This window comes from Sapajus apella, unplaced genomic scaffold (assembly GCF_009761245.1).
Source record: "Sapajus apella isolate SASKATOON/1434 unplaced genomic scaffold, GSC_monkey_1.0 scaffold58, whole genome shotgun sequence".
Lineage (NCBI taxonomy): Eukaryota > Metazoa > Chordata > Mammalia > Primates > Cebidae > Sapajus > Sapajus apella.
In genome coordinates this window covers 2095876-2122684 of record NW_022436998.1, presented here as the reverse complement: position 1 = coordinate 2122684, position 26809 = coordinate 2095876, and the positions used below count along the sequence as shown (strand labels likewise).

The 26809-nt window shown below is 36.3% G+C and overlaps 1 protein-coding gene across 7 annotated transcripts in view; it reads right to left on the bottom strand.

Moving 5' to 3' along the window:
* LOC116528292 (protein FRA10AC1) overlaps positions 1–26809 on the bottom strand; it is a 90372-nt gene that overhangs the window by 10383 nt on the left and 53180 nt on the right. For 3 of the 7 annotated variants that reach the window (XM_032245501.1, XM_032245497.1, XM_032245498.1), the window contains 10 exons: positions 20219–20295; positions 18179–18274; positions 18003–18048; positions 14783–14859; positions 13096–13179; positions 12397–12481; positions 7823–7868; positions 5407–5520; positions 4192–4234; positions 1638–1756 (listed from right to left, as the gene is read on the bottom strand). In XM_032245501.1, coding sequence (XP_032101392.1) covers positions 1638–1756; positions 4192–4234; positions 5407–5520; positions 7823–7868; positions 12397–12481; positions 13096–13179; positions 14783–14859; positions 18003–18048; positions 18179–18274; positions 20219–20295 — 787 coding nt within the window. Of the gene's footprint in view, positions 1–1637; positions 1757–4191; positions 4235–5406; positions 5521–7822; positions 7869–12396; positions 12482–13095; positions 13180–14782; positions 14860–18002; positions 18049–18178; positions 18275–20218; positions 20296–22355; positions 22738–26809 lie in introns of those variants that run through there. The other 4 variants (XR_004258971.1, XM_032245499.1, XM_032245500.1 and 1 more) reach the window with 3 other exon arrangements.

Below are 26809 nucleotides of genomic sequence, written 5' to 3'. Positions count from 1 at the left end.
ACAGTGATTTGTAATATGGTGGACAGAACCTGAGAAATACATACTCTGTGGGTAAAATTCACAGACCTTGATGACAAATTAAACATAAGTAACAAGGAAAAAGAAAGTATCAAGGATAACCCCCAGATTTCTGATATTAGTTTTTAGGTCAACATAAGTGTCATCTACTGATGAAACACTACAGGAAAAACATCTATAAGGAAGATCGCGTGCATATGTATGCTTAATATGAAGGGTCCAATCCCAGCCCTGAACCTGAGTATTCATCTACCCAATCTATTCTGATTGTACTCAGTTAACATTTTATAAAGTAAAGATGAATTCTTTCATTTGGAATATGCAGTGATTAACATGGTATCACAGTTGTGATAAGAATGAACATATAATACAATGAGGGCAACAAATTTCTAAGTAACATTAATATTTTACTAGCATATAAGGATAAGTTTTTAAAACTCAAAAGATATTTTTAACTTTTATTGGTTAAAATTTACCTTACAGTAGGAAATAATTAAGATAGAGACAAAAAGGCATTCTGCAACAAACGCTATCTCTTAATAAGCAATTAAAATAACACAGTATCGTCCTCTCGCCATCTATCAATTTTACGAAGTCTAAAGCTTGGTGACACCATACACTTGAAGCTATGGGAGTAGATGGGATCACAAGGACTTGTAGATTTAAACCCTGTCTACATAATGAATAAATCATGATGTGCAAGAAGAAGTAAATGCTTCTAAGAATGCAACCTATCTAATGACCTTCATAGCTGAAGCAAGAGAGCCCTCTCCTGTCCAAATATTGTATTAACATTGGCTTGAATCTAATTTAATTATCTACCTACTTTATTATGGGCTAAAAAAGCAACTAGAAGTACTTTCATAATAGCTAATATGTGCCAAGTATTATGCAAACTGCTGAATGAATTATCTCATTTCAATTTCTGAACAATTCTAAAAGGAATCATGACCATTTTACACATGAAGGAGCTGAGTCTTAGAGGGCTTAAGGACTGCTGAGGAAAAAGCAAGCAGTTGATTAATGAACTTGAATTTAATAATTATTTACTAAGTATATATGTACAGCACCATGCTAGGTTCTGAGAGCACAGATATAGGTCAATCTTTCTCATTTCTAGAAACTCATAAACTAGTGAAAAAAATCTGTAGACCATTATAAATAAAATCAATGTTACAATTTTATATTGATTTATAGATGATAGACTGTTTAAAGGCACTGTTCAAAATGACTTTCACATTCTTATTTGAGTTTCTCCAATAAACTTGCCCAGTATGAAGGCCAGGTATTCACCTCACCCCTATACACGTAAGAAAAATAAAGCAGTTCAATAACTTATCCAAAGTAACAAGTCTGTAGGTGACAAAGCCAAGAATTAGAAAACTACTGGCAATAGTATACTATCTGCCAAAAATGAACTAAAATTAACCCTTAATTAACTTACAGGAGTTCTTAAAACTCCTGTAAGTCACTTTAAATTCATATCTAAATTCTCAGCCAGTTTCAACTACCGTAAAATGAAATTCTAAATGCATTCACCTATTGTATGAATGAAATACAGCAGATTATATTTCATGCTCATAAATACGAGTAGATCCCTTATCTTAATTTCCTTTTACCTTTATCTTTTTTCTTGGAAACCTCTTCTGCAGAAGATAATCTGGATTTTTTATGTGATGACTCTTCACTATCTTTTTTGGTTTTATCTTTTCTTTTCTTTGACTTGATTTCTTTTCTCCTTCATGTTAAACAATAAAAAATTAAAGTTAACTTTTCCAACTGACCTTTTCAAAAATAAAAACCAATGAACAAAAACAAAAATCAGTTAAAATACTTATTTTTTAAGTGTAATTCATATAATAAGGAAACTTAAGTGAGTCTGTGAATATTTTAGGCCAGTATATTAATTAAAACCATTCTGTAAGATAATGAAGTCTAAACACTGAGACAAATAATTATTTTCTCTAAGTCCTGTATACACTATAGTAAAGACAAATTATAATTGTACTTGTTTCCTTCTTTCTATATTCTATCACTTAGCCATTTAAAACAAAATTATAAAAACAAATCTCATTTCTCTTCACATAATCCATATCTATCTACATGTTTAAAAAGCACAAACGAGATGAAACTTCTGTAACAGCTCTAAACTACCAGTAAATAAAAATTTATTCTTTTAAGAATAAAGGAATATAGTAAAAGCATATGGAATGAAAATGGAAAGGGCTTATTGTTAATGCATATATCAGCATCAGGCCACTTATAATTTATACTCTTACTGTTGCAGCTTTATCTCTTCTAGACCAGGTTTACAAGGTTAGCAAGCAAGTAATTTTAATAGGTTAAGAAAAGAAATACTAAACAGGAAAAGGTGATAATGCTGAAATTGGGACTGGCAAGGAGGATATAGACAAAGAGAAAGATTACTTTCAAAAAACTTGCTTAGCAGATTTTCCAAGTTAAAGTGCATATACCAAATGCTATAATAGTATTTAATGCAGTAACCACTCTTGCCTCTTTTGTAAGAATCACTTCCATTTTGAAATGAAGCTCAAAAGTCAAGGTCAAAATAAATCTCTGGTTTCTTTAAGTATCATCGATGGGAAGGGAAAATAAAGGTTTAGGCCATTCAAGTAATCTAAAAAAAAACCCTGGCTGGGTGTGGAGGCTTATGCCTATCATCCCAGCACTTTGGGAGGCTGAGGCAGGAGGATTGCTTGAGTCCAACAGTTCAAGATCGGCCTGAGCAACAAAGGGAAACACCATCTCTACAAAAACTTTAAAGAAAATTAGCCAGGTGTAGTGACATATGTCTGTAGTCTTATCTACTCTGGAAGCTGAGGTGGGAGGATCACTTGAGCACAGGAGGCTAAGGCTGCAATGAGCCATGATCACACCACTGTGCTCCAGCCTGGGCAACAGAGTGAGACACTGTCTCAAAAAAATAAAGAATAATGAAAGTAATAAAAATAATCCTGCTAATTTTAAGAATTAAAAATATTACTTAACATTTAACAGCTAAAATACTATACAGGCACATTTATAACAAAGCTGTTATTTCAGGTCTGATTTCAAAGCCCAGGATCTTATATATACTGCAGGACACTAGTATTCCTACACATTCATGTGGCAGATACATTAGAGCTCATTCAATAGGAGCTTGATTTTAACTTTTTGTTTGTTTGAGACAGAATTTCTCTCTGTTGCTAGGCTGGAATGCAGCTCACTGCAACCTCCGCCTCTCAGGTTCAAGCAATTCTCCTGCCTCAGCCACCCCAGTAGCTGGGATTACAGGCACCCACCACCACGTCCGGTTCATTTCTGTATTTTCAGTACAGACGGGGTTTCACCATGTTGGCCAGGCTGGTCTTGAACTTCTGATCTCAATTGATCCACCCACGTTGGCCTCCCCAAGTGCTGGGATTACAGGCATAAGCCACTGCACCTGGCCTTGATTTTAACACTTAAAATAATTATAGAGGTGTCTAATCCTTTGTAAGAATGGCAAACTCCAGTTAAAACACTGTTTAAATGAGACACAAGAACTGCTTTATGAAGTCTGCTTTACAACACAATTTCTAATATTAAAGTGTCTGAACATTGGCTCCAAACTAAAAATTTTAACATCCATCTACCACACCACATAGGCCTTCACATTTAAAACTGCTTGGCAGGAATAGGGCATGATGGACTTCTTTTTTTTTTTTTTTTTTTGAGAGAGGGAGTTTCGCTTTTTTTCCCCGGCGGGGGGCAAAAGGGGCGGTCTCGGCTCACCGCAACCTCCGCCTCCTGGGTTCAGGCAATTCTCCTGCCTCAGCCTCCTGAGTAGCTGGGATTACAGGCACGCACCACCATGCCCAGCTAATTTTTTTGTAGCTTTAGTAGAGATGGGGTTTCACCATGTTGACCAGGATGGTCTCGATCTCTTGACCTTGTGATCCACCCGCCTCAGCCTCCCAAAGTGCTGGGATTACAGGCTTGAGCCACCACGCCCGGCTCCATGATGGACTTCTAAACACCTGGTTTATGTAGCCATATAACAATACCAGATTTTCTACACAATCAGTCAATTCAACCATCAACTACTCGAGTCTACATTTAGACATTTAGTGCAGGTAAATGACTATATCCTGGATTACTAAACATTAAGAATGGCATTTTAGAAGACATTACCTGTGATGAAAATTTAATTTAATGGAACATTCTTGGCATAATCCTAAAAAGAAAAGACACCACTGAATGGCTAATTTTGAATATTTATACTGCCAATCTACTTTTAATATCATAAATTCTCACTTTATATTCCATTACTATAAAAGGGGGAAACAATCTAAAGAAAACAATCTAAACTTCACCTCAAAAATGCAAATATATACACACGTACATGTAATAAACTTATTAGAATGCTTAAGGAATTGAAAATATTCTAACAGTACTGTAGAAAAATGTGTTGTCAATTTATTCTAAAAACAAACTGTGTTCCACAAGCATGTTAACATGTGTCTCATATCAAAGATATCTAATGATAATGTGGGCATAGTCATCTCCTCTGAAGTGCTCTAAGAACTTTCAAATACAAAGGAGCTTTTCAAATAGTTCCATAATAATTGTGGTTTTTTTGTTTTGTTTTGTTTTGTTTTTGCCTTAATCTTAGTCCACACTGGCTGACTTTTCCTCTTGAGCAGTTCCAGAAGGAACTCCAAAACCAGTCTGTACTGATATGCATAAGTAGCATGTAGGGACATTCTCAAATTTTATTAGGTATGAACAGAAAACTCTGAAGGAACATTTATTTAGGAACCAGAGAAGGTTAAAGGCAATAATAAGATGAGGGAGAGGAACAGTTGACACATGAAGGTTAGCTTAAAAAATAAATAAAAGAATGACAGACTCTGAAACATGCATCCTAAGGGAAACTGCTGTATTCTGGAGTATTTATTCCCTATGGTTTTAAGACTGATGTCAAGAACAATTATGCCTTCCTAAAGCTAATACCGTCAGAGTGAATTTATTTATTGTCTGTGCTACAACAATATCCCTGAATAATCAGCTAATGTGAGATTCTACACTGCCTTTTCTGATACTGTGCCCCTTAGCTATGTAACTTGGCGACATTCTCAAGTTAATGAGAACAGATCTCCACTCTACAAATTACCAGTTTACATTTGACATTAGAATTCTTTTTACCAAAACACCACTGTAATGCTAAAAATGTAAAAATTTGAGGCTCAAAAGTTTTTTGAGACTTTGGGAAGCTCCAAGTAAAAAGAGCACATCCAGAAAGATACGTTAAAAATCATAATTGAATTTTAAAGTCTATATATTTTTAATTTTAAATTAAAGACAAACTTGGAAGAATCAATCACATCCCCCCTAGAATCAACTTACTTAATTTAACAAGTGCATTTCTCTTTTCACCATGCTCAGTATAACCAAAATTAACTTCCCAACTCTTTAAGCCTTCTTTTTTATCACAATATTTATTTCCACAGACAAATTGACCTGCAGAAAGGAAAAGAATATTAACTATGATAGTTGGTGACAATATTTATCTGTATGATCTAGTACTATAAAATATACTTCTAAAATATGTAAATTATTAGCCATATTTAGTAAGCCTTTAAAAACTGACCACAATAATATGTTCAATCAACTTGTATACAAGTATCAAATCGAAGTACTATTACGAAAAAAATAAGTCACAGAACTCTTGCTTGAAAGACTGTATACAGACAGACATTTTGTGACTCCCTATTAGGGAATCTTACACTTTGGAAAGAGAGTATTAAAGAATGGACATATTTCTCAGAAAGTTGGTTTAAAGAAAAAAAAAACAAAACAGTATACTCACAAATACCCCAAAAGAAAAAACACACTTTCCAAAGTACATGCACTTATGGCTGGTTGAAACCTTTCCATATTTAATGGTAATAATAAAGTTAGTATTTTTAAGTATTAACATAATGACATTTATTTTAAATACTAGCATAGATGGCCTTGAAAACACATTTAAAAATTCTAGCACTTTGAGGTGAAATATTATATGTAGTCAAACCTGATACTCTAAATTTTAGAATAACTTGACACTACTATTAACATGACACACATTACCATGTCCACAATATATTAAAACCTCCAAAAAAAGACTAACTGATGACCCGAGAGAAAAAAAGAGAAATGATTCAACAGTAATCTACTTTGGCAAAAAGACAAGACCAAACTTCTATAATTTATACCACAATAATTTGTACCAACAGGAGCAAATTTGTAACCAGCAAATCTCTTTTATAAAAATTTTAAAAATATTACCAAAATGAATTTAGAAAGTTATATCCTAAAAAGATTGATTTCTAAATCAGCCTTTTAAACTCATTCCAAATGAATATTTTATTAGATCTATATGTTTAGTAGGTAAGGCTTTGTTGTTAAAACAGCAACAAAATTATAACTTTATATAAGAAATCACATTAGTAGCTTTCTTTCCTTTTCCTAACTCATCCTTCATTAAGTTATATAAATTTAGAGACGGCCCATCAATTTTTTCTAAAAGGTAGCATTATAAACTCACCTGAAAAATCTCATTCAGTAAAAGTACAATATATTAAAATTGTGATAGATGTTTCAGGATTTCTCATTATTTTAGATAAAAACACAAACTAAAATATAACCCTAAGAAAAGTTAAAATAGCTTTAAATTTATTCTTTTAATTTATTCTTTTTCCTTAATGTTCTTTTATGGCACATCCAATTTCACACCCAACATATCCAATTTATGGAAGACATATATAAGCCACAGCAATAGCATAAATATTTAATCATTTAAAAAGGTAATCTATGGCAGGGTGCGGTGGCTCAAGCCTGTAATCTCAGCACTTTGGGAGGCCGAGGCGGGTGGATCACGAGGTCAAGAGATCGAGACCATCCTGGTCAACATGGTGAAACCCCGTCTCTACTAAAAATACAAAAAATTAGCTGGGCATGGTGGCACGTGCCTGTAATCCCAGCTACTCAGGAGGCTGAGGCAGGAGAATTGCCTGAGCCCAGGAGGCGGAGGTTGCGGTGAGCCGAGATCGCGCCATTGCACTCCAGCCTGGGTAACAAGAGCAAAACTCCGTCTAAAAAAAAAAAAAAAGGTAATCTTTCTGTTTAAAAGATTTCTTAAAATAAGTTTAAAATTATTTCCTTAGTGCTACTATATAGTTTTCAGTACTTTAACACTTAATGCAATTACTCAGTAAGGAGCTAATTTTACAGCAAGAGACAGCATGGAGATATACAATTTCCAGGAAAAATTTTATGAATAGATTTACAATAAGGCATAGACAAAGCATTTATTGACTGCCTATCAAATGTCTGGTCTTTTGCTATTAGACTATGTGTTTAGGCTCAATCTCAGGGACTTCCCAAAATGAGTACTAGCCTATCCAAAAATTCTATCAGGTTTAACATGATATTTAACTTCTACTTTCACAATGTGAATTTGGCTGAAAAACAGTAATAACAATTCATTATTCCAAAAATTAACAAAGAAAGGAAAAGAATAAAGCTTTCTTTTTCTTGAAAGTTGTCTCGCTATGAAATCTTTAATTTGTTAAATATTTTCTACATATCCTCAACTGAATGTTCTAATGGCAAAATTATAAAGGCAATAATCATTAAAGCATTATATTCTGACCTTTGCTAATAATGCATCATGAATACAATTTATTATATATGTTAGGAATGATCTTACTCAATGACTCTAATTCAGTAACTTATCAAGATAAGCTCATTCTATTAAAAAGTAAAAATTTTGAAGAATTACCTTTTCCTGAAATGACTTCTTTTTCTACTCGCCACCTAAATCCAAACTAATAATAAAAAAATTACACTTATGCCAATGTAAATTTAAACATTAAATTTAAATTATACAGAATCTAAACATGGAGCCAACAATGACATTCACCAACCTAAAAAATAAATGTTATTCCCATCATGACAGATTTTTCTCTTCTTATAAGATTTAAAGTGCTTGAAAATACATTGAACAATTACCAATTTATCTGTTAAGAACAACCTACTTTAAGATATCTTAAAAGTTATAGGTGCCGGGCCACAAGATACCTAAGTTAACAAATAATATATCCTGTTCCATACCACTGACAAGAAAAAAAGAGGTTATGGTATAGTAAAGAAGCAGTATATTCTAGTATAAAAAAGTACAGCCTTTGGAGTCAGATTATTTAGGTTTGTATTTTAGCTCTACCACTTAACAGCTATATAGTATTGGGCAAGTTATTTAATCTCTTTTTGCCTCAGTTTCCTCATATATATAAAGTAGAAATTTGAGTGCCTACTTCCTTGGTACTCTTAGAAGTTTAAAGAGGTTTAAATGAGATAATACATATGAAGCACTTAGAATAGTAACTAGCATACTCCAACAATCATGCTTCCCGGTATTTACCCAAATGGGCTGAAAACTAATGTCCACACAAGAACCTAAATATAGATGTTTACAGCAACTTTATTTCTAATTGTCAAAACTTGGAAGCAACCAAGACGTCCTTCACTAAATGAATGGATAAATAAACAACAGTGGTATATCCAGACAATGAATAATATTCAGTGGTAAGAAGAAATACCAAACCATGAAGACGTGGAGGAACCTTAAGTGCATATTACAAAGTGAAAGAACCCAATCTGAAAAGGCTGCACATATATGATTTCAACTATATGATATTCCAGAAAAGGTAAAACTATGGAGGAAGTAGAAAGATCAGTAGTTGCCAGCATTTAGGAAGGAGGGTGGGATAAACAGGTGGAGCACAGAGGATTTTTGGGGCAGTGAAAGTATTCTCTGTGATACTATAATGGTACACATCATTATACATTTGTCAAAAGTGGTAGAACATACAATATCAAGAGTGAGCCCTAATGGAAGCAATGGACTTCAAGTGATAATGATGTATCAATGTGGGTTCACTGATTGTAACAAATGTACCACTCTGGTGTGGGATGCTGACAGTAGGGGAGGCTATGCATGCATGAAGGAAGAGGGTATATGGGAACCCTGTACTTCCTGCTCAATTTTGTCGTAAACCTAAAAATGCTCTACAAATTAAAAATAAAAAATACACTCACAAAGATTACTTGAACCCAGGAGGTGGAGGCTGCAGTGAGCCATGATCATGACACTGCATTCCATCCTGGGCAACAGAACAAGATCCTGTCTCAAAACAAAACAAAAAAAAAATCACTCAGCTCTAGAAACATGCATACCTGTATCCAACTCAAGAAGCTCTGTCACTCATTAGGTCTTAACCTTGGGAAAGTTACTTAACTTCTCTATTTCCTCTTCATGTATAAAATGGAATAGTAACAACCTTGAGTTAACAGGATTGTATATTAAGACAGAGGATTCAGATAAAGCATTTAAATGCCTTGCTAACTTCAGTCTGTTTGTGTGGTTTTTTTTCAGCCTCCCAAGTGGCTAGGACTACAGGCAGCTAGGACTACAGCATGTGCTACCGTGCCTGGCTAATTTTATTTGTTTATATATACAAGGTCTCACTATGTTGCCTAGGCTGGTTTTGAACTCCTGGCCTCAGGCTATCCTCCCATCTCAGTATCCCAAAATACTGGGATTATGGGCATGAGCCACTGTGCCTGGCAATTTCAACTGTTTTTTTTTTTTTTAAATCATCAATCTATTACTTGAATTTGGCAATTTTGTATTTTAAATGCAAATAAAGGCTCAAAATATTTCAAAATATTCTGATTAAAACCCAACAAAAATAAAATCTTCCAAATCTACGGGAAAAACTTAAATTTCAGGATAACTCTGTTTAATTATATTTTTAATCCTATATATACATGTGGAGATTGCTTGCCATCCAACATATGTTAGGATGTCTACTGAAGCATGGCCAAGTGTAACAGCAATAGTCTCCAAACTTTCTTCTTCATTCATTAATCTAGTCAACAGACAACTTTATTAAGCAACTACCTATTGGGCTTGCCATTCCACTGAAGATAAAGTGATTATTAAATAGCATGTCACCAAGAAGGTTATAATCTTACAAGGAAATAATAAATGTAACAAAACAACTGCATTATATCCTACTAGTTATAGACTGTATATTCTCTCCTGACATAAATTTCCTAGTTTGGAGTAAAGCTAAAGTTATTCAGGGTTTGGTGCTGAGCCTCCTTTTCTTCTCACTCTGCACTCATCACAATGAGGTCACATATGCAAGCAGTAAACAAGAAGAATTCTGACTTTATGACCAGGCACTTGGACTTTTATGTATAAGAAAAATAAACTTTCTAGCTCACTTGAGCCAGTGGTTTTTTTCGGAGAGTGTTCTCTGTCCTTGCAGCTGAACCTAATCCTAACTGATACAATGATCCAACTAAAGAGGGGAAATGCAATAAAGAAAGGAATAGGAGTAAGAGGCAAAGGTGGAAATTCACCAAAAATACTCTAAAAGTATCTACCATATATATTAGGAGCTGGTTTTAATTAAGTGAATAATGCTCTGTCTTTGTATAAATAAAGGGAAGAGAAAGTGCATCTTAGCAAGGGAACCAAAGCCATTACTCTTTCTCCAACACCTCAAACATGGTATGCCAAAACCAAACTCATTATCTTCCCCCGACAAAAAAATCACTCTCCAAATTCTGTATTTCTCTCAGCATCCATGCTCATAATCTGAGTCATATCTGATTTTCTTGCTGCATTTACCCTCATATCCATTCACTCATCATGTTCTAGTAGAAAAATATACATTTTTCAACACTCTCTTTATGATTTCCAGTGGTATGCTTTTTAAAAAATTGAGAATTCAAATATTTAATTTTTATTTATGTATACCTTCTCCCTTCAACTAGAGTAGCTTTTTCTGAAGATTAATCACCATGTATTAATCCACAGTACCTGGTCCAGTTTCAATAGATACTGAACAACAACAAAATACTGAAGAATTATGATGGTATTAGGAGGTGGGGAAAAATTAAAAAAGAAAGAAAAAAACAACTTAAGAACAATCCATGAACAAGCCAGAACTGAAAAAGCTGCTTTGTTACATGTCCCTAGAAAGACATAATTTTCAAGCTTGATTTATAACACAGTAACTTTAACTCCAATTACTGTGGTGCTTTTTGAATCAGATGTGGTACAGAAAGAAGACAGCTGTGAACTGAAGACCATAACCAGTTCATAAGAAACAGAAGTTTTGGGGACATATTAAGTGCATGGGTTTATAAATAGGGTATACAAAATGAACATTATTACTATTTTCTAGAAGAAACTTTGAAACAACACACATATTAAAGGGACTACTGAAAAAAATTATTAAATCAACCCTGGTTCTAATGAGATCAAATGATTTAAATAAAGAAATCTTCATGATATATAAGATAGCTTTTTAAATAAGTTTTTTTCTTAATACAAATATACAGTACCTATAACACATATTTATGCAACATTCCTTCCTCTCACATTTCCAACTGAGATCTGCTCCTGGGTCACCTTTTCCAGCTATAATCTGAAGTTTGAGATAGAAATAAAAATAACTTTTTATTTTTTAAAAAGTCTCACTATCACCCACACTGAAATGCAGTGGTATGACAGCTCACTACAGCCTCAAACTCCCGAACTCAAGTAACCTTCTAACCTCAGCCTCCCAAGTAGCTAGGACAACAGGCAGGTACCACTGTACCTGGCTAATTTTTTTTTTTAATTTTTGTGGAGACAGAGTCTCACTATACTGCCCAGGCTGGTTTTGAACTCCTGGCCTCAAGCACCTTCCTGCCTCAGCCTCCCAGAGCGCTGCGATTACAGACATGAGCCATCACAGCCAAAAATAAAAATATAAAAATATTAACTAACGTAAGATGTAAAGTGGGAAAGGAAATTTGCCATTGCTAATTAGCGCTGATTGAAATGTTAATTTTACTAGAATACACATTTACGTAATAGAAGGTGTACATCTGGATCTCTATAAATAGTAATCAATTTTTAAAAATCTATCAATTTCAAACATCATCTGTGAAATAAGACATTATTCTGTAGAGTTAAATCATTCATTACAATCACTAGAGGCTCTAGACTAGACTCAGGATGATGCAGGATCCAATAGTCACTTGTGTTTAATTTTAGACTTTTCATGCCTCAGCTCACAAAGAAAAAAAAGCATCCTTGTCCTTCATAAATTTCCACAGGCCTTTTGTAAAACTCCACAGCTGCAGAGGTTAAATGGTCCAAATGACACATCATAAATGCAGGACAACTGAGTCTAGAATTAGCATCTTTAAAAGAATAATATGGGACATTATAGTATAAAAGTTAATATTTTACTTGAATAAGAACCTCTTTCCATAAATATGTGGGAAGCATACCTTATTTTCTTTATATTTACTGAGATCTGCTATGCAGTATTCCTTAAATAATTTATCATAGTATTTCTTAGCAAGTCTCTTCTCCCTAGATTCATAAAAATATAAATATTATACATTTAGAAACTCGACCATGGTTTGCTACTTGCAAGTGATGTCAAAGAACACATAGGAAATAAACATTAATGTTTTAAGAGAACTATTACTTACATGTGCATAGAGTATCTGGATATTAACTATTAATAGTGGTTCCCTCAGCGAGGGAAATTGGAGAACTGACAGTCACAAATGAGAAGGACAATCACTCTTCACTGTTTACCCTTTGTAATGTTTAAATTAAAAAAATTTTTTAAAATATTTTCAGGTATGACTTTTTTCCAAAATACTTTAAAAATTAAAGCAGCAGCATATAATAGCATATTACAAGATAACACACAATACTGTAAAAAGAAATGATATTTTTTGAAGACTAAGTCAAACAATGAGAAGTCAGTTAAAACTGTCAAAAATTACCAAAAGAATTGAACAATCCTAGGTAAGATTTTATGTCCTTGATCAAGAATTGTTCTATGAAGGGGCTGAACACCTTGACTAAGTGACAAAACAACAACAACAACAACAACACTCAGAGAGAGACAAAAAAAAAAACAAGAGAGCCAGGACTAAAGCATTTCATGCATTATGCCTCTGATGGCTAATTACCAAGTCATGTCCATTTCGTCCTCCTCATTCCACAGGAATCTGTGATTTTCTCGTATAACATCCATGTCTGTCTTGTCATTTTCCCTGGAAAATAAAACTTTTTCAATTTGATACAAAAACGAAAGTAGTCAAATTTAGGTTAAATAGCTCTGTGAGTTTTGGAAAATTTTATTAAAAACATAATACATAGCTTTTTTGTGAGTGTATATACTTGTTCATATATTTATAAAAATACTTCAATATTTTCAAAAGGCACTTATAAAAAGTGCTGCTACAGAAGCAAGTTAAATGGATAAGGAATCTGTCTATAGCATTGGTTTCAATTATACAAATGGTGCTAAGCTACCAAAGCTAGAATGAGAAACTTGAATAAACACTAAATGAATAAAGTAAATGAAAATAAGTTTCAGAATTTAATCAAAAGTCCATAAAATGCCTCTCTCCTGAGATTTAATTTTTAAAAATATGAAAAGTTTTCCATAGCTCATTTTACTACAGTTTCCTAGGTAGAAGACTGAGTAAAGGAGGAAGAGAGCCAAAGGGACTGATCTTTCAAAATAAAATGCTAACCGGGGTTTAAAAAAAAGTGATTGTTGGGAGATACAGGATAAATTAATAGGGGAGATAAATCGGGGGTAAATTAGACAGTACTGAAATTTCTCAGAGCCCTACCAACTCAGAAAAACATTAGAGGAGAAAAAAAAAACCCTCACCCAAAACTAAAAAGTTCTAAGACCCATGTACACTATAGCAGCACAATTCACAATTGCAAAGCTATGGAACTGACCTAAGTGCCCATCAACCAATGAGTGGATAAAGAAAATGTGATACATATAGATATAGATATACAGATGTATAGATACACACACACACACACACCCCTACCTCATGGAATACTACTTAGCCATAAAAAGGAATGAAATAACATCTTTTGCAGCAACTTGGATGGAGCTGGAGGCCATTATTCTAAGTGAAGTAACTCAGGAATGGAAAACCAATTATCGTATGTTCTCATTTATATGTGGGAAATAAGGTATGAGGATGCAAAGGCAAAACAGTGACATAATGGACTTCGGGTACTCAATGCAGGGAAGGCTAGGAGGGAGGTAAGGAATACATATTAGGATTGGTATACTGTACACTGCTCAAGTTATGGGTACACTAAAATCTCAGAAATCATCACTAAAGAACTTATTCAGGTAACCAAAAACCACCTGTATCTAAAAAACTACTGAAATAAAAATAAAAATTGAAAAAAAAAAAAAAAAAAAAAAAAAGTTCTGATAGAAGAGCCTTAAACATGGGAAGCCCTTTGATATGCAAGACATGCCAGAGTGAGATTTCTTGTTTACCTGTCTTTTAAAAAGCAATCCCAAACATTAAGGTCTAAAAATTTCCTTATTTCAAAGATCCCTGCCAAGAAGATATATGAGTATTCCTCAAGCATCCTTTTATCACCAGGGTTGTACCTGGTTCAGTGGGTAAAGAGTCTACTTGAGGCCTGTCCAAAGAAATGGAAATCATGAAACTACTCAGAAGATATAGATGGTATCTCTACCTTATAATATAAAAAGCAAACTGGAATAGAAAGCAGGAAAGAATGACAGAATCAGAAAATCAGTAGCTGTGGGTCTTCAAAGTTCTCCATACCCCACACTCCCTTCTATGTAAACTTCCTGATACTTACCCCAAACGCTTGAAGTCTTCTTTTTTGCCACCATAGTATAAAATATAGTCATTTACAAACTTTGTGTGTCTTTGATACTGAAATGCAAAAAATTAAGGATTTTATTCTCTTAGGAATTGTTTGGTGTCATAATACGTTGCTAAGTGGGAAAAAAAGCATAGTATGAGTCTATTTAGCTTTTTTAAAATATGCAAGTACATACCATACATGCTTATACATTCAGAAAATCTAGAAGCGTATATGCTAAATTGCTGAGAGTGAAGATTGTAAAGTAGAGGCTTTCTTTTGAATATTTTTCAAGCATATACTACTCTTGTGATAAAAATATATCTCCATCTGGGAAGAAAGAGAGCTTCCTATTCTATTGCTGAACTGCATATAGCCTCCTACCACCACTCATTCTAATAATCACAATATGAAAAATTTTAAAAGTGTAGTTTCTAAGAGTAGAGTATGATTTTTCTTTCATTATCATAAAATATAACTTGTCTGTTTTAGTAATGATAAAGCCTCTAAATAGAAGATGCAACTTCTTTTAAATCCTAAAAGTTTCAAAAAAAAAGCAAATATAAAAAATCAATTTTTATACTGTCTTTTAAATTCAGAGAATAAAATACCATGTTTACTTCCAATGCAGTATAACAAAATAAATGAGCATTTTACTAAACTCAATAGCACTCTCTAGTCTAGAGCCAAACATGCACATAAGAGCTAACCTCGCCTTCTATGATACTCTCTGTGACTATTACATTAAAAATAGTGATTTCATTGATCATAATGTGTTCTAATAGACAATCAGAATAGGACATTTCCATATTGTAACAAACCAGTTAATATTTCAGGGAAATAAAAGAGAGACAGACAGGCAGAAAAGCCAAATATCTGGAGATCTGGATTCTAGCTCTTGATCTACCACTAACTGGTCACAAGACCATGGCAAGTCGTGTAACCTATTAGAGCTGGGGTCAGCAAACTTTTTCTGTAAAGGACCAGATGGTAAATATTTCAGGCTTTGCAAGCCATATGGTCTCTGTTGCAAATGTTCAGTTCTGCCATTTTAGCATGAAAGCAGCCAAAGACAACATATAAATGAAGCATGGCTGTATTCCAATATAATTTTATATGCAAGAACAGGTGGTGGGTAGAACTTTTGCTTCTGGGAAGATGGAGTAGACAAAGATGTACTTCTCCCTATTCCTCACACTAACAACTAAAATCCTTGTATATTATATATCAAACATAAAAAGACTCTGAAAGGTGGCGAGAAGAAGGCATACTGCTAGGGAACTGAAAACCTATGGTATGACATGATAGTGAGTTCCCTAGGTTTCCTTTTTGTCTCATATATCCTAGATTCGGAGATAAAGAAGCTAACAACCTGGAAACACCAACAGGCACAGACTAAAAAAGCCTCAACAAAAGCCTGTTCTCCCTAACCAAATGACCAAGAGTCAGCCAAGCAAGACAACTTTTAGACAATAACTACCCTACTCTTACCAAACACCCCAGAGAAAACTGTGGCTCCTAGTCAGAATCACAATGATTAAAAAGTCAAGAAACAACAGATGCTAGCAAGGCTGGAGAGAAATACGAATGCTTTTACACTACTGGTGAAAATATAAAATGGTTCAATCATTGTCGAAGACAATGTGGCAATTTCTCAAGGATCTAGAACCAGAAACACCATTTGGTCCAACAATCCCATTAGTGGGTATATACCCAAAGGAATATAAATCATTCTATTATAAAGATACAGGCACATGTATTTTTATTGCAGCACTATTCACAATAGCAAAGACATGGAACCAATCCAAATGCCCATCAATGACAGACTAGATAAAGAAAATGTGGTACCTATACACCATGTAATACTATGCAGCCACAAAAAGGAATGAGATCACATCCTTTGAAGGGACATGGATGAAGCCAGAAGCCATCATCCTCAGTAAACCAACGTAGGAACAGAAAACCAAACACCGCATGTTCGCACTCATAAATGGGAGCTCAACAATGAGAACACATGGACACAGGGAGGGGAACAACACACACTGGAGCCTGTTGGGGGGAGGGGCAAGGGTGACCGGTTGATGGGTGCAGCAAACCACCATGGTACACGTATACCTGTGTAACAAACCTGCAAGTTCTGCACATGTATTCCAGAACCTAAAGTAAAAAAATAAAATAAAATAAAGAAAAAAGTAAAATAAAATAAATCCTCCCACACAAAGCAAAAAAAAACCTGTGGCTCCACCTCCACGTATACCAGAAAAGGAGTGCCTGTACTTCACTCTCACTAGGCTGTAACTAGGTGCCCCCAATGCAGTGGGTGTCAGAGAAGGCAGAGCAAAGGTTTAAATGCTAAAGGAACAAATGGCAGATGAGATCCATGGAAACACTAAGCTACTGGGTTAGGAGATAAGAGGAATAAATCAATTAGTGACACAATGGTACTTCTATAACTTAAAGAAAAATATTGGAATAATAAATTGAAACAGATGAATACAGGTAGGGGGCGTAGTAAATTGACATTGTCTCCTTCTCCCAATTCTGATCACAGCAATAAATACCTCCAAATGCTTCAGTTCTTGCTTGGCCTCTCTTTAATTCTCCAGTATTCTCAACAGCAGTATGGATGGCCAGCTTAGCAGTTAGTGTCATGAGCCAGTCTTAATAAAACACTAAGTTGAGAAATGGCTACAACTAGGAAGCAGGGTTTATTTTACACAGCTTTAAGTCATGCCTAAAAATTAAAGCCACCACAGGCCTGAGGACAGTCCACAGGCAGACCTAATTTTATTTTTATTTTTTCCTTAGATCCAGAGACAGGCTGGATAGACCTAATTTCAAACACAAATTTTGTAGAGACCTTAAACAGCAAAGAACCAGGTAGGAAGAGAATAAATTAAAATGAGACTAAAGATAAGTATAGGAAAAGGAAATGCTGAAAGCTTGAAAAAACAAGTTGGAAAATATATTTGCAGATTCATGGTTTATAAAGTACTAGTAATATGTTTACTAATTATTTTTGTCTCTAAATCTTTCCTATATATTAGTAAAAGAGAATTGTACCCAAAAGTGTAAATGGCAAATTCCTACATCAATAAATACTTATCTTTAAAAATAAAAAAGCCTATCTGACTTCAAAAGATTTTATAAAACAAAAAAGCAGATTTTAAAATATTCTACTAGTTATAAAAATCTGGAAATATAAAAAGGATACAGCATCCATAGCTATGAGATGAAACCTTCTATTTCTTGCTTCTTCCCTGTTAAAACAAATTTTATTTTAAGCAAATTCACAATGTCTATATTTGAATTAACATAATCAAATCCCCTAGTCTATAATTGATGAAACAACTTAAACCAAGAAACCGAACTGCCATCGAAATACCATACCTATCCAGCAATTCTGCCGCAACTTGTTTATGGGCCACCTTTCCATGTTTTTCTTTCTGAAACGGTTTTTGGAGCAGTAAGTCATCTTCAACTGTCCTGGTATATTAAGAAGAAAATATGAGTTCATTTTTTTCAAAGGGTGTTTTCTAATTCTTTCTATTTTCATAATTGGAATCGATTTTAAAGAATGTAAGTCTTAAGAAGACTCACTGAACTTTAATGAGACATTTTACATTTCCTTAAATAGCTTAATTAATACCTTACTGCTATTTAGTATCTATAACATGGAGAAGATGAAATAACAAAAGCATGGACTCTAGCGTCAGATCACCTAGGTTCCTGATTCAAATCCTAATTCTGTCAATTACTGCCTTAATCTTAGTAAGATTTAATTACTTATCTCTTTGTCTCTTAATTTCTCTAGCTGTAACATAGTGATAAGAAAGTTTTTGGTAATTAATAATATGCAACAAGCAAGACTGATGATAGAGAATACAAAAACACCATAGATCAAGCTTGTCCAACCCGTGGGCCTCATGTGGCCCAGGATAGCTTTGAATGTGGCCCAACACAAATCTGTAAACTTTCTTTAAGAAATTTTTTTGCAATTTTTTTTTTTTTTTTTTTTGAGACGGAGTTTCACTGTTGTTACCCAGGCTGGAGTGCAATGGCGCGATCTCGGCTCACCGCAACCTCTGTCTCCTGGGTTCAAGCAATTCTCCTGCCTCAGCCTCCCGAGTAGCTGGAACTACAGGCGTGTGCCACCATACCCAGCTAATTTTTGTATTTTTAGTAGAGATGGGGTTTCACCATGTTGACCAGGATGGTCTCGATCTCTTGACCTCGTGATCCACCCGTCGCGGCCTCCCAAAGTGCTGGGATTACAGGCGTGAGCCACCGTGCCCGGCCTGCAATTTTTTCAAGCTCGTCGACTATCATTAGTGTATTTTATGCAGGCCCAGCACTGTTCCAGGCCAACAGTGAGCCAACAGATTCACAATTGTGTGTGCTCCACAGTAGTATGTAGCCCAAGACAATTCTTCTTCTTTCAATGTGGCCCAGGGAAGCCAAAAGATTGGAGACCCCTGACATAGACGATCAGCCCTAGTTATAGTGATAAATATAATCCTAGAGCAGAGTATCCAACTAGGTTTGCTCATATTCTACTCTTACAAAGTAATATTTTTGAATGAAAAATCTAGAAAATGTAAACCATCAAAAATGTAATTTATTATCATTGTTACTATCCTTTGGGTTATCACAAAGACTGAATATCTTATAAAAATGTTCAAACCCAGTTAATATGCCTAGAACAATTGCTCTCAGTGTGAAACAATAAGCCAATTTCTATAAAATTGGTTGGCAAAAATCAGCCAACAGCCTGGTGTGTAAGTTTGGTTAGTATACATCAGTCAACCACTCCTGAGTCAAAGTATAAAACAGTTTCTATGCACTGAAAGTTAGGAACAATGCTCCTATGCACAGCAGCTCCACCAAGACATATCCTACTTATAATGCACAGGCTTTATGTGCTAAGAGTTCTTGTCCCTTACAATTCAATAAACCTTCCTTGAGTTTCTTCCCATGACCTCTTAGTCTGCTCATTCATGTATCCATAAGAACTGTGCTGCACTACTATATTTTTATACTCCACGTTAACTTCACTTTGAAGGCAAGTAGTACTAGCAAGAGATCACCATTCAAGCCCCTTCTGAGCTACAAGATTTGCAAATAAACAGTCCTTGACAGTTGAATGAAAAATATATGCAATAAAAAGGTTTCACTGATTTCTGAAAAGATTCCCGAAATCTGAAACTCTTCTCTCCCTTTCAACAACCTCCTTCACAGAATTAACATTTTATTTTTCCCACAACTGTTCTCCAATTTTTAGTCAATGTATTAGTTTAATGAACAAAAATTCATTCACTAGAGCAATTGAATTCACAAGTAAACACAGTTCAAAAATTTCACTCATTTATTTATACTTCATATTAATCTAGAAAGGATGTGAAATACGGATCAATAAAAAAGATTACTTACCTTTTTCTCCTTTTGCTGGATTCTACACAGTGTTCATCATCACTAAAATCAGAATCATAGCCTCCATGACCATGCATCTATAAAGGAGTACAAAGTCAGCTATTTAGAACCCAAGTTGCCAATTGTTCAGGAAACAGAATAGTTCAAAAATAAGTTTTCTTAAACAGCCACAATAATTTTTAAGGATCATTGTGAGCAGATTCCTGTTCACAGGCTATCTAGCCATCTAAAATTCTACTCACTTTTAAATAAGAGATACACCTTTCAGAAAATGCAGCAACATTTTTCACTCTCAATTTATCATTAGGTGAACAAAAAAGGCTACTCTCTGACCTTTTCACTGAAAACCAGGCATAGAAGCTGCAGTGACTGCTTACAAGTTTAGCAATGCTTCACTTTTATTTGATTCAGAGCAGTAACAATCACTGTATATTTACAACTTTGTTCCAGACGTTGTGTTAAGTACATTGCACGCAATGATTCTAATTCTGCAAGTTAGAAAGTATCTTCCTTTAGGAATGAAGTAATCAAAATTAAGTAAATCTATTCTACAAATCTAGTAAGTGGCTAATCTGCTCTACTTGATTCTTGAGCCCACAATTTCAACTACTCCAAATTTCCTCTCTGGAATATGACTTACTATACTCCAGGAGAATTACAGTATTTGTGAACAGTACATCATCAATTGATGAAAATTTTCCTGTAATCTTTTTCAACATATGTAGATTTCCGTTCTTTTAGGTTTCTTTAAGGTAAACTACCTTGCCCTTTGGTCAGCTTTCTCATTTCATTTTATTTATTTGGTGTTTTTGGAGAGTCTCACTCTATTGCCCAGGCTGGAGTGCTGTGGTGCCATGATGACTCATAACATCCTCAGCCTCCTGGTATCAATGGATCCTCCCACCTCAGCTTCTCCAAGTAGCTGAGACTACAGGAGTGCACCACCACACCTGGCAAATTTTTTAAAAAATTTTTTTGTAGATAAGGGGTTTCACCATGTTGCCCAAGCTGGTGTCAAACTCCTGGGCTCAAGCAGTTTGTCTGCCTCAGCCTCTCAAAATGCTGGGACTTCATTTTTGAATTGAAATTCTTAGAAATGCTGGAAGACCTCAGTTGTCACTCAATTGTGTTGGAAGAAGCTTCAGGTTCCAACTTTACACTGAATTTGGAACACACACTAAGAGAAATGGATGGATTATTTGACAATTTGATGTCATAAATAAGTAATTTACATGGCTAGAAGGAACGGTCCAGGTTAAATGACATATCAAATTATTAAAACTAATATAATGACAGCAAGTACAGCAGGAAAAAGAGGAAAGAATCCCCTAAACTTCATGGCACTGGGTCTAGGATAGACAACATATTTCTAGTCCTGGCTACCTTGAGTAAGTAATTTCATCTCCCTGGACTTCATCCAATAGATAGCTACATCTAATAAGGTAGCTACGTGAAATAACATTTAAGTTGTTTATATCTTCAAATAACCTTTAAAGTCTGTAATTCCATTTTCAAACTTAGGCGTGTGGGTGTATACCTCTCTTCTTCGTCCCACTGAATTCCCAGATAGGAAGACGCTAGTCAAGGTTGAAGATGAAGGTTAGAAAGCCACAGTTCCAACTCTACCCTCGCTTACATCTGTTATTGCCTTACACACCTGGATTTTACACCCTTTATCAGGTCAACTCCAGCTGTCTTATCACATCTGTTCAAGCTATAATGTCCTCTCACTCTTTGTCCTAAGTCCTCACTTTCTTTACATCTTAATGGGAGACAGCTGTAGTGTGGAGTTTGGAGATATATTCTGGGATGAGCCTACTAGAATTCATAGCTTTTCTTTCTTTGGGCCTGTTCATTAACCTCTCCAAGCCTCAGTATCCCTATTTATAAAAAGAGGCTCGTCAGATAACTGACCTCACAGGAATGGAGATTAAATCAGTTACCTCATCTAAAGGGTTTCACCGGTGTCTCGGATAGTGAAACCCAGCAAATGTTAACCATCATCATCATCTTGCCATTCCCCCAGGACACCACTTCCTACTCTTGCTTCCACTCTCCCATTTCTTTATTCTCCGGTCGCTCTACCCAACCCATACCTATCTTAACTCACTGGGTAAACTAAAAAGCTCTCGATCACTTCAGACTACGAATCAACTGACAAGAGCCGAGAGAAACTCGAGAACGGAGATGCCAGGTGCCTCCAGAATCTGTCATGCAAAAAGAAAAAAAAGAAAAACCTACGATCAACTAGTACTATAAGAAAAACAAGTTTTGAGGTCCTTCTCCCCGACGCCAAATATAGCCACAGCCCTCCTCACACACCCTTTCCCTTCCTCCCTGTGTGCCAAGCTCGCCCCCGGAGTCTTCGTTTCCTTCTTTCCCGGCAGCTGTAGCGACGACCCTCGGCCTCTGAGAGCCGCTGCAGGGCAGGTCCCGTGCGCCCGGCCGCGCAGCCTCGCCACAGTTGCCGCCGCGTCGCCCGCTGCCCGCCTCTCCCTACGGGTCCCGACTGGGCACCACTTCCGGTCCGACACAGCCACGTGTTACATCTAAATGGCACCGTCCCGCGAGTGCGCCGACTTTGTGCTACAGCCAAATAGCTCCGGGAAACAAGGGTAGCGGGAGTAAAGGCCCGGAAGGGGACGCAGAGGCTTCCAGCTTTCGCCATGTCGCGGCTCCCAGTTTTTCCTGGGCCTTCTTCCTTTCCCATCTAGAGAATCCGGCATCTAGCACCGCTGGCACTACCTGCTGCTCAGCCCACGCCTCACATTTGAAAATATATTTTGTTTTACCCTGCCACCTGCCGTCCTCTCTCTAGTAACCTTAGTAACGCCTCCTCGGAGGATCCTCACAGAGCATCTCATCAGCGCTTCAGATCAGCCTCTCCCCCCTTCCCCCTGTAATACAGTTCTCATAATTAGAACAAAAATATCTTTCCATCGTTTCACCACCCACACAATAGATACCATTCCGAGAGCAGTGCTGATGGCAGAAGAGCTCATCGAATTTGTGAGAAAAGAAAGAATAGGGAGGAGAGATTTCTCAGGGTTGAGGATTCTCTGCTGACAAGCGACCTGGCACATGCGAAAAGGGTTCCAAAATAGAATCTTAAAAAGAAGAAGAAGAAAGGCAGGAAAAGTTGGATTATTTTAGGCGCCACTAGGTTATTCCTGTGCTTTGCCTTTTCTACATCACGACGCCCCACTCTTTCCAGCCTAGTTGCTTGGTTCATGTCTTGTCTCTCGCTGGCATGAGCAGCTCTTCATTTTTGCTTCTTCCTCGGTACCCAAAACGGTGCCTTGGAAATCTCAAGTGCTAATTAAATATTTGTTGAATTGAACTGGCACGCTTCTGGCTTTTACAGTGGGCCCTTTTTAGAGAAAACCTTGGCACTTAATGCACACTCATTTTATATCTTTTGCCCTGCACAGTAGATAACGATATCCTTATCAGTTCAAGTCTCTAATCCTGACAATAAATTATAGATACATTCTGCTTTACCCATTGCAGTGAATGTGATCTTAAAAGGCTCTAAGATAAATTAAATTATTGTAAATTAAATTATTCTAAAGTGCAATCAGTTTATACTTCAATAAAACCGTTTACTAAAAAAAATTTAAAGCAATGGGAAGCCTTACAATTTAATGTTACAGTATATTGAATTATTTTGTCAAGCAGTTTCTTTTTTGGTAAATAATATTAAATACATAATTAGTTTATTATTAATAAAACTAAACACACCTGTATCTCATATCCAATTTCCTTTCTATCCATATTTGACATTTATTAGCATTTTTCTACCATCCCCAGTATCTTCTTGTTTGTTGTTTCATTTTACTCTTCCAACAACCCTGTGCTGCTGTATTATTAGCCTCATTTTACACATGAGGAAGACAGGCACAGAACCTAAAGCCACAAACCTGGCGAGGGTTGAGAACTGGGTAGTACTTGTCTTGGTCTCTCTATAAGACCCAATTTCTCTCTCTTTCTTTCTCTCTTTTCTCTCTTTCTCTCTCCCCCCCTCTTCATGGATTGTGTGGGAAGTAGCTTCTGGTTCCAACATTTCTAAGAATTTCAGATCTGTTGCTACCAGTCCATTCAGGCAAAGATTTCCATTTTTTACTTTGAGTTTTTACAGCAGTTACTGAAAAAGAGTAAATAGAAAATATATACTAGGCATAGATTGTGTGATCTGAACTAAAAATAATACAGGATAGAAAACCTTTACCTGCTTAGGAAATCTCAAGTTAACAATTACAGCACAGCAGCAATACAGCACAGCAGCAATAAAAAACACAAATATTTATTAAGTGCCTACTCTGGGCAGGACACTGTCCTAGGCATCAGGGTTACAGGTAACAGCAACTCCTTACCCTTCAAGGTTAACTAGTAAGAAAGACAATATATGGAATCATTACAATATATTCTATCACATGGCAAGTGTCTAGTAAATGCATGAACCTGTTGTTCCTACTTTGTAAAATATGTTATTTCAATGGATGTGAAAATTTAAATGTGTACTAATGCTGTGTAACTCAAAGCAACAACATACTATGTTAGGTATGTAGCAAGGATGTGGGAAGTTGTGCGATGGTGGTGGTGATAATACCAAGTAGTAATTCTAATATAAACTATGAATGTGCACTCTTTGTCGCCCGGGCTGGAATGTAGTGGTACAATCTCAGCTCGCTGCAACCTCTGCCTCCTAGGTTCAAGAACTCTACTCTTTCAGCCTCCTGAGTAGCTGGGACTACAGGCGCATACCACGCCTGGCTAATTTTTGTATTTTTTTTTAATAGAGATAAGGTTTCATCATATTGGTCAGGCTGGTCTAGAACTCCTGACCTCAGGTGATCCATCCACCTTGGCCTCCCAAAGTGTTGGAATTACAGGCATGAACCACCACACCCAGCAAATGTGTTTTCCTTTTCCTTTCCCTTTCTTTTTCTTTTCCTTCTTTTCTTTTCTTTCTTTCTTTCTATTTCTTTCCTTCTTTTTCTTTTTTCTTTTTCTTTCTTTCTCTTTCTTTCTTTTTTTTTTTTTTTTTTTGAGATGGAGTTTCGCTCTTGTTACCCAGGCTGGAGTGCAATTACGTGATCTCGGCTCACCGCAACCTCCGCCTCCCGGGTTCAGGCGATTCTCCTGCCCCAGCCTCCTGAGTCGCTGGGATTACAGGCACGCGCCACCATGCCCAGCTAATTTTTTGTATTTTTAGTAGAGACGGGGTTTCACCATGTTGACCAGGATGGTCTCGATCTCTTGACCTCGTGATCCACCCGCCTCGGCCTCCCACAGTGCTGGGATTACAGGCTTGAGCCATCGCGCCCGACCTCTCTTTCTTTCCTTTTTTCTTCTTTCTTCTTTTTCTTTCTTTCCTTTTATCTTTTTCTTTCTTTCTTCCTCTCTCTTTCTCTCTTTCTCTCTTTCTTTCTTTTTGAGACAGGGTCTCACTCCATTACCCAGGCTGGAGTGTAGCCGCATCATCTTAGCTCAACCTCCACCTCCTGGGTTCAAGCCACTGCAACCTCCGCCTCCCAAGTTCAAGCCATTCTCCTGCTTCAGCCTCCCCTGTAGCTGGGACTACAGCTGTGAGCCACCATGCCTGGCTAATTTTTGCATTTTTAGTAGAGAAAGGATTTTATCATGCTGGCCAGGCTGGTCTTGAACTCCAGATCTCAAGTGATTCACCCACCTCAGCCTCCCAAAGTGCTGGGATTATAGGTGTGAGCCACTGCACCTGTCTGAATGTGTATTCTACTAATACTATATGTCTTTGAGAATACTGCATTTTCCAAAAATATACCAACATATACCATTATATACCAAATATACTAATCTATCCCATTGAACGTGTTCGTTTCATAATATGATGCTGACACTTCTCTATGGTAAGCTAATACTTTCCATTACACTTAGCTACATACACAGAAATAATTTAGCCCTGTTTCCCTCCCTGAGATGCAAGCTCTGCAATGGCAGGAAGCATGCCTCTCTTTTTCAGTGTGGAATCCCCAGTGCTCAGCACAGTGCCAGACACATGGTAGTTGTTCAGAATATTTATTGAACAAATGAAGTAGGTACTATGATTATCCCCATTTTACAAATAAGAAAACAGATTTTTAAAAAATTATATAACACTTCCAGAGTCATGAGTAAGCAAATGGGGGCAAAAATATTATTGACTTCAAAGCTCATGCCATATATAAATTAGGATTTGACTCTGTGTCCCCACCCAAATCTTGTTGAATTGTAATCCCCAATGTTGGACGTGGGGCCTGATGAGAGGTGATATTGGATCATGGGAGTGGTTTCTTTCTTTTTTTTTTTTTTTGAGACAGAGTTTCGCTCTTGTTGCCCAGGCTGGAGTGCAATGGCACGATCTCGGCTCACCGCAATGTCCACCTCCCGGGTTCAGGCAATTCTCCTGCCTCAGCCTCCTGAGTCGCTGGGATTACAGGCATGCGCCACCATGCCCAGCTGATTTTTTGTATTTTTAGTAGAGACGGGGTTTCACCATGTTGACCAGGATGGTCTCGATCTCTTGACCTTGTGATCCACCCGCCTCGGCCTCCCAAAGTGCTGGGATTACAG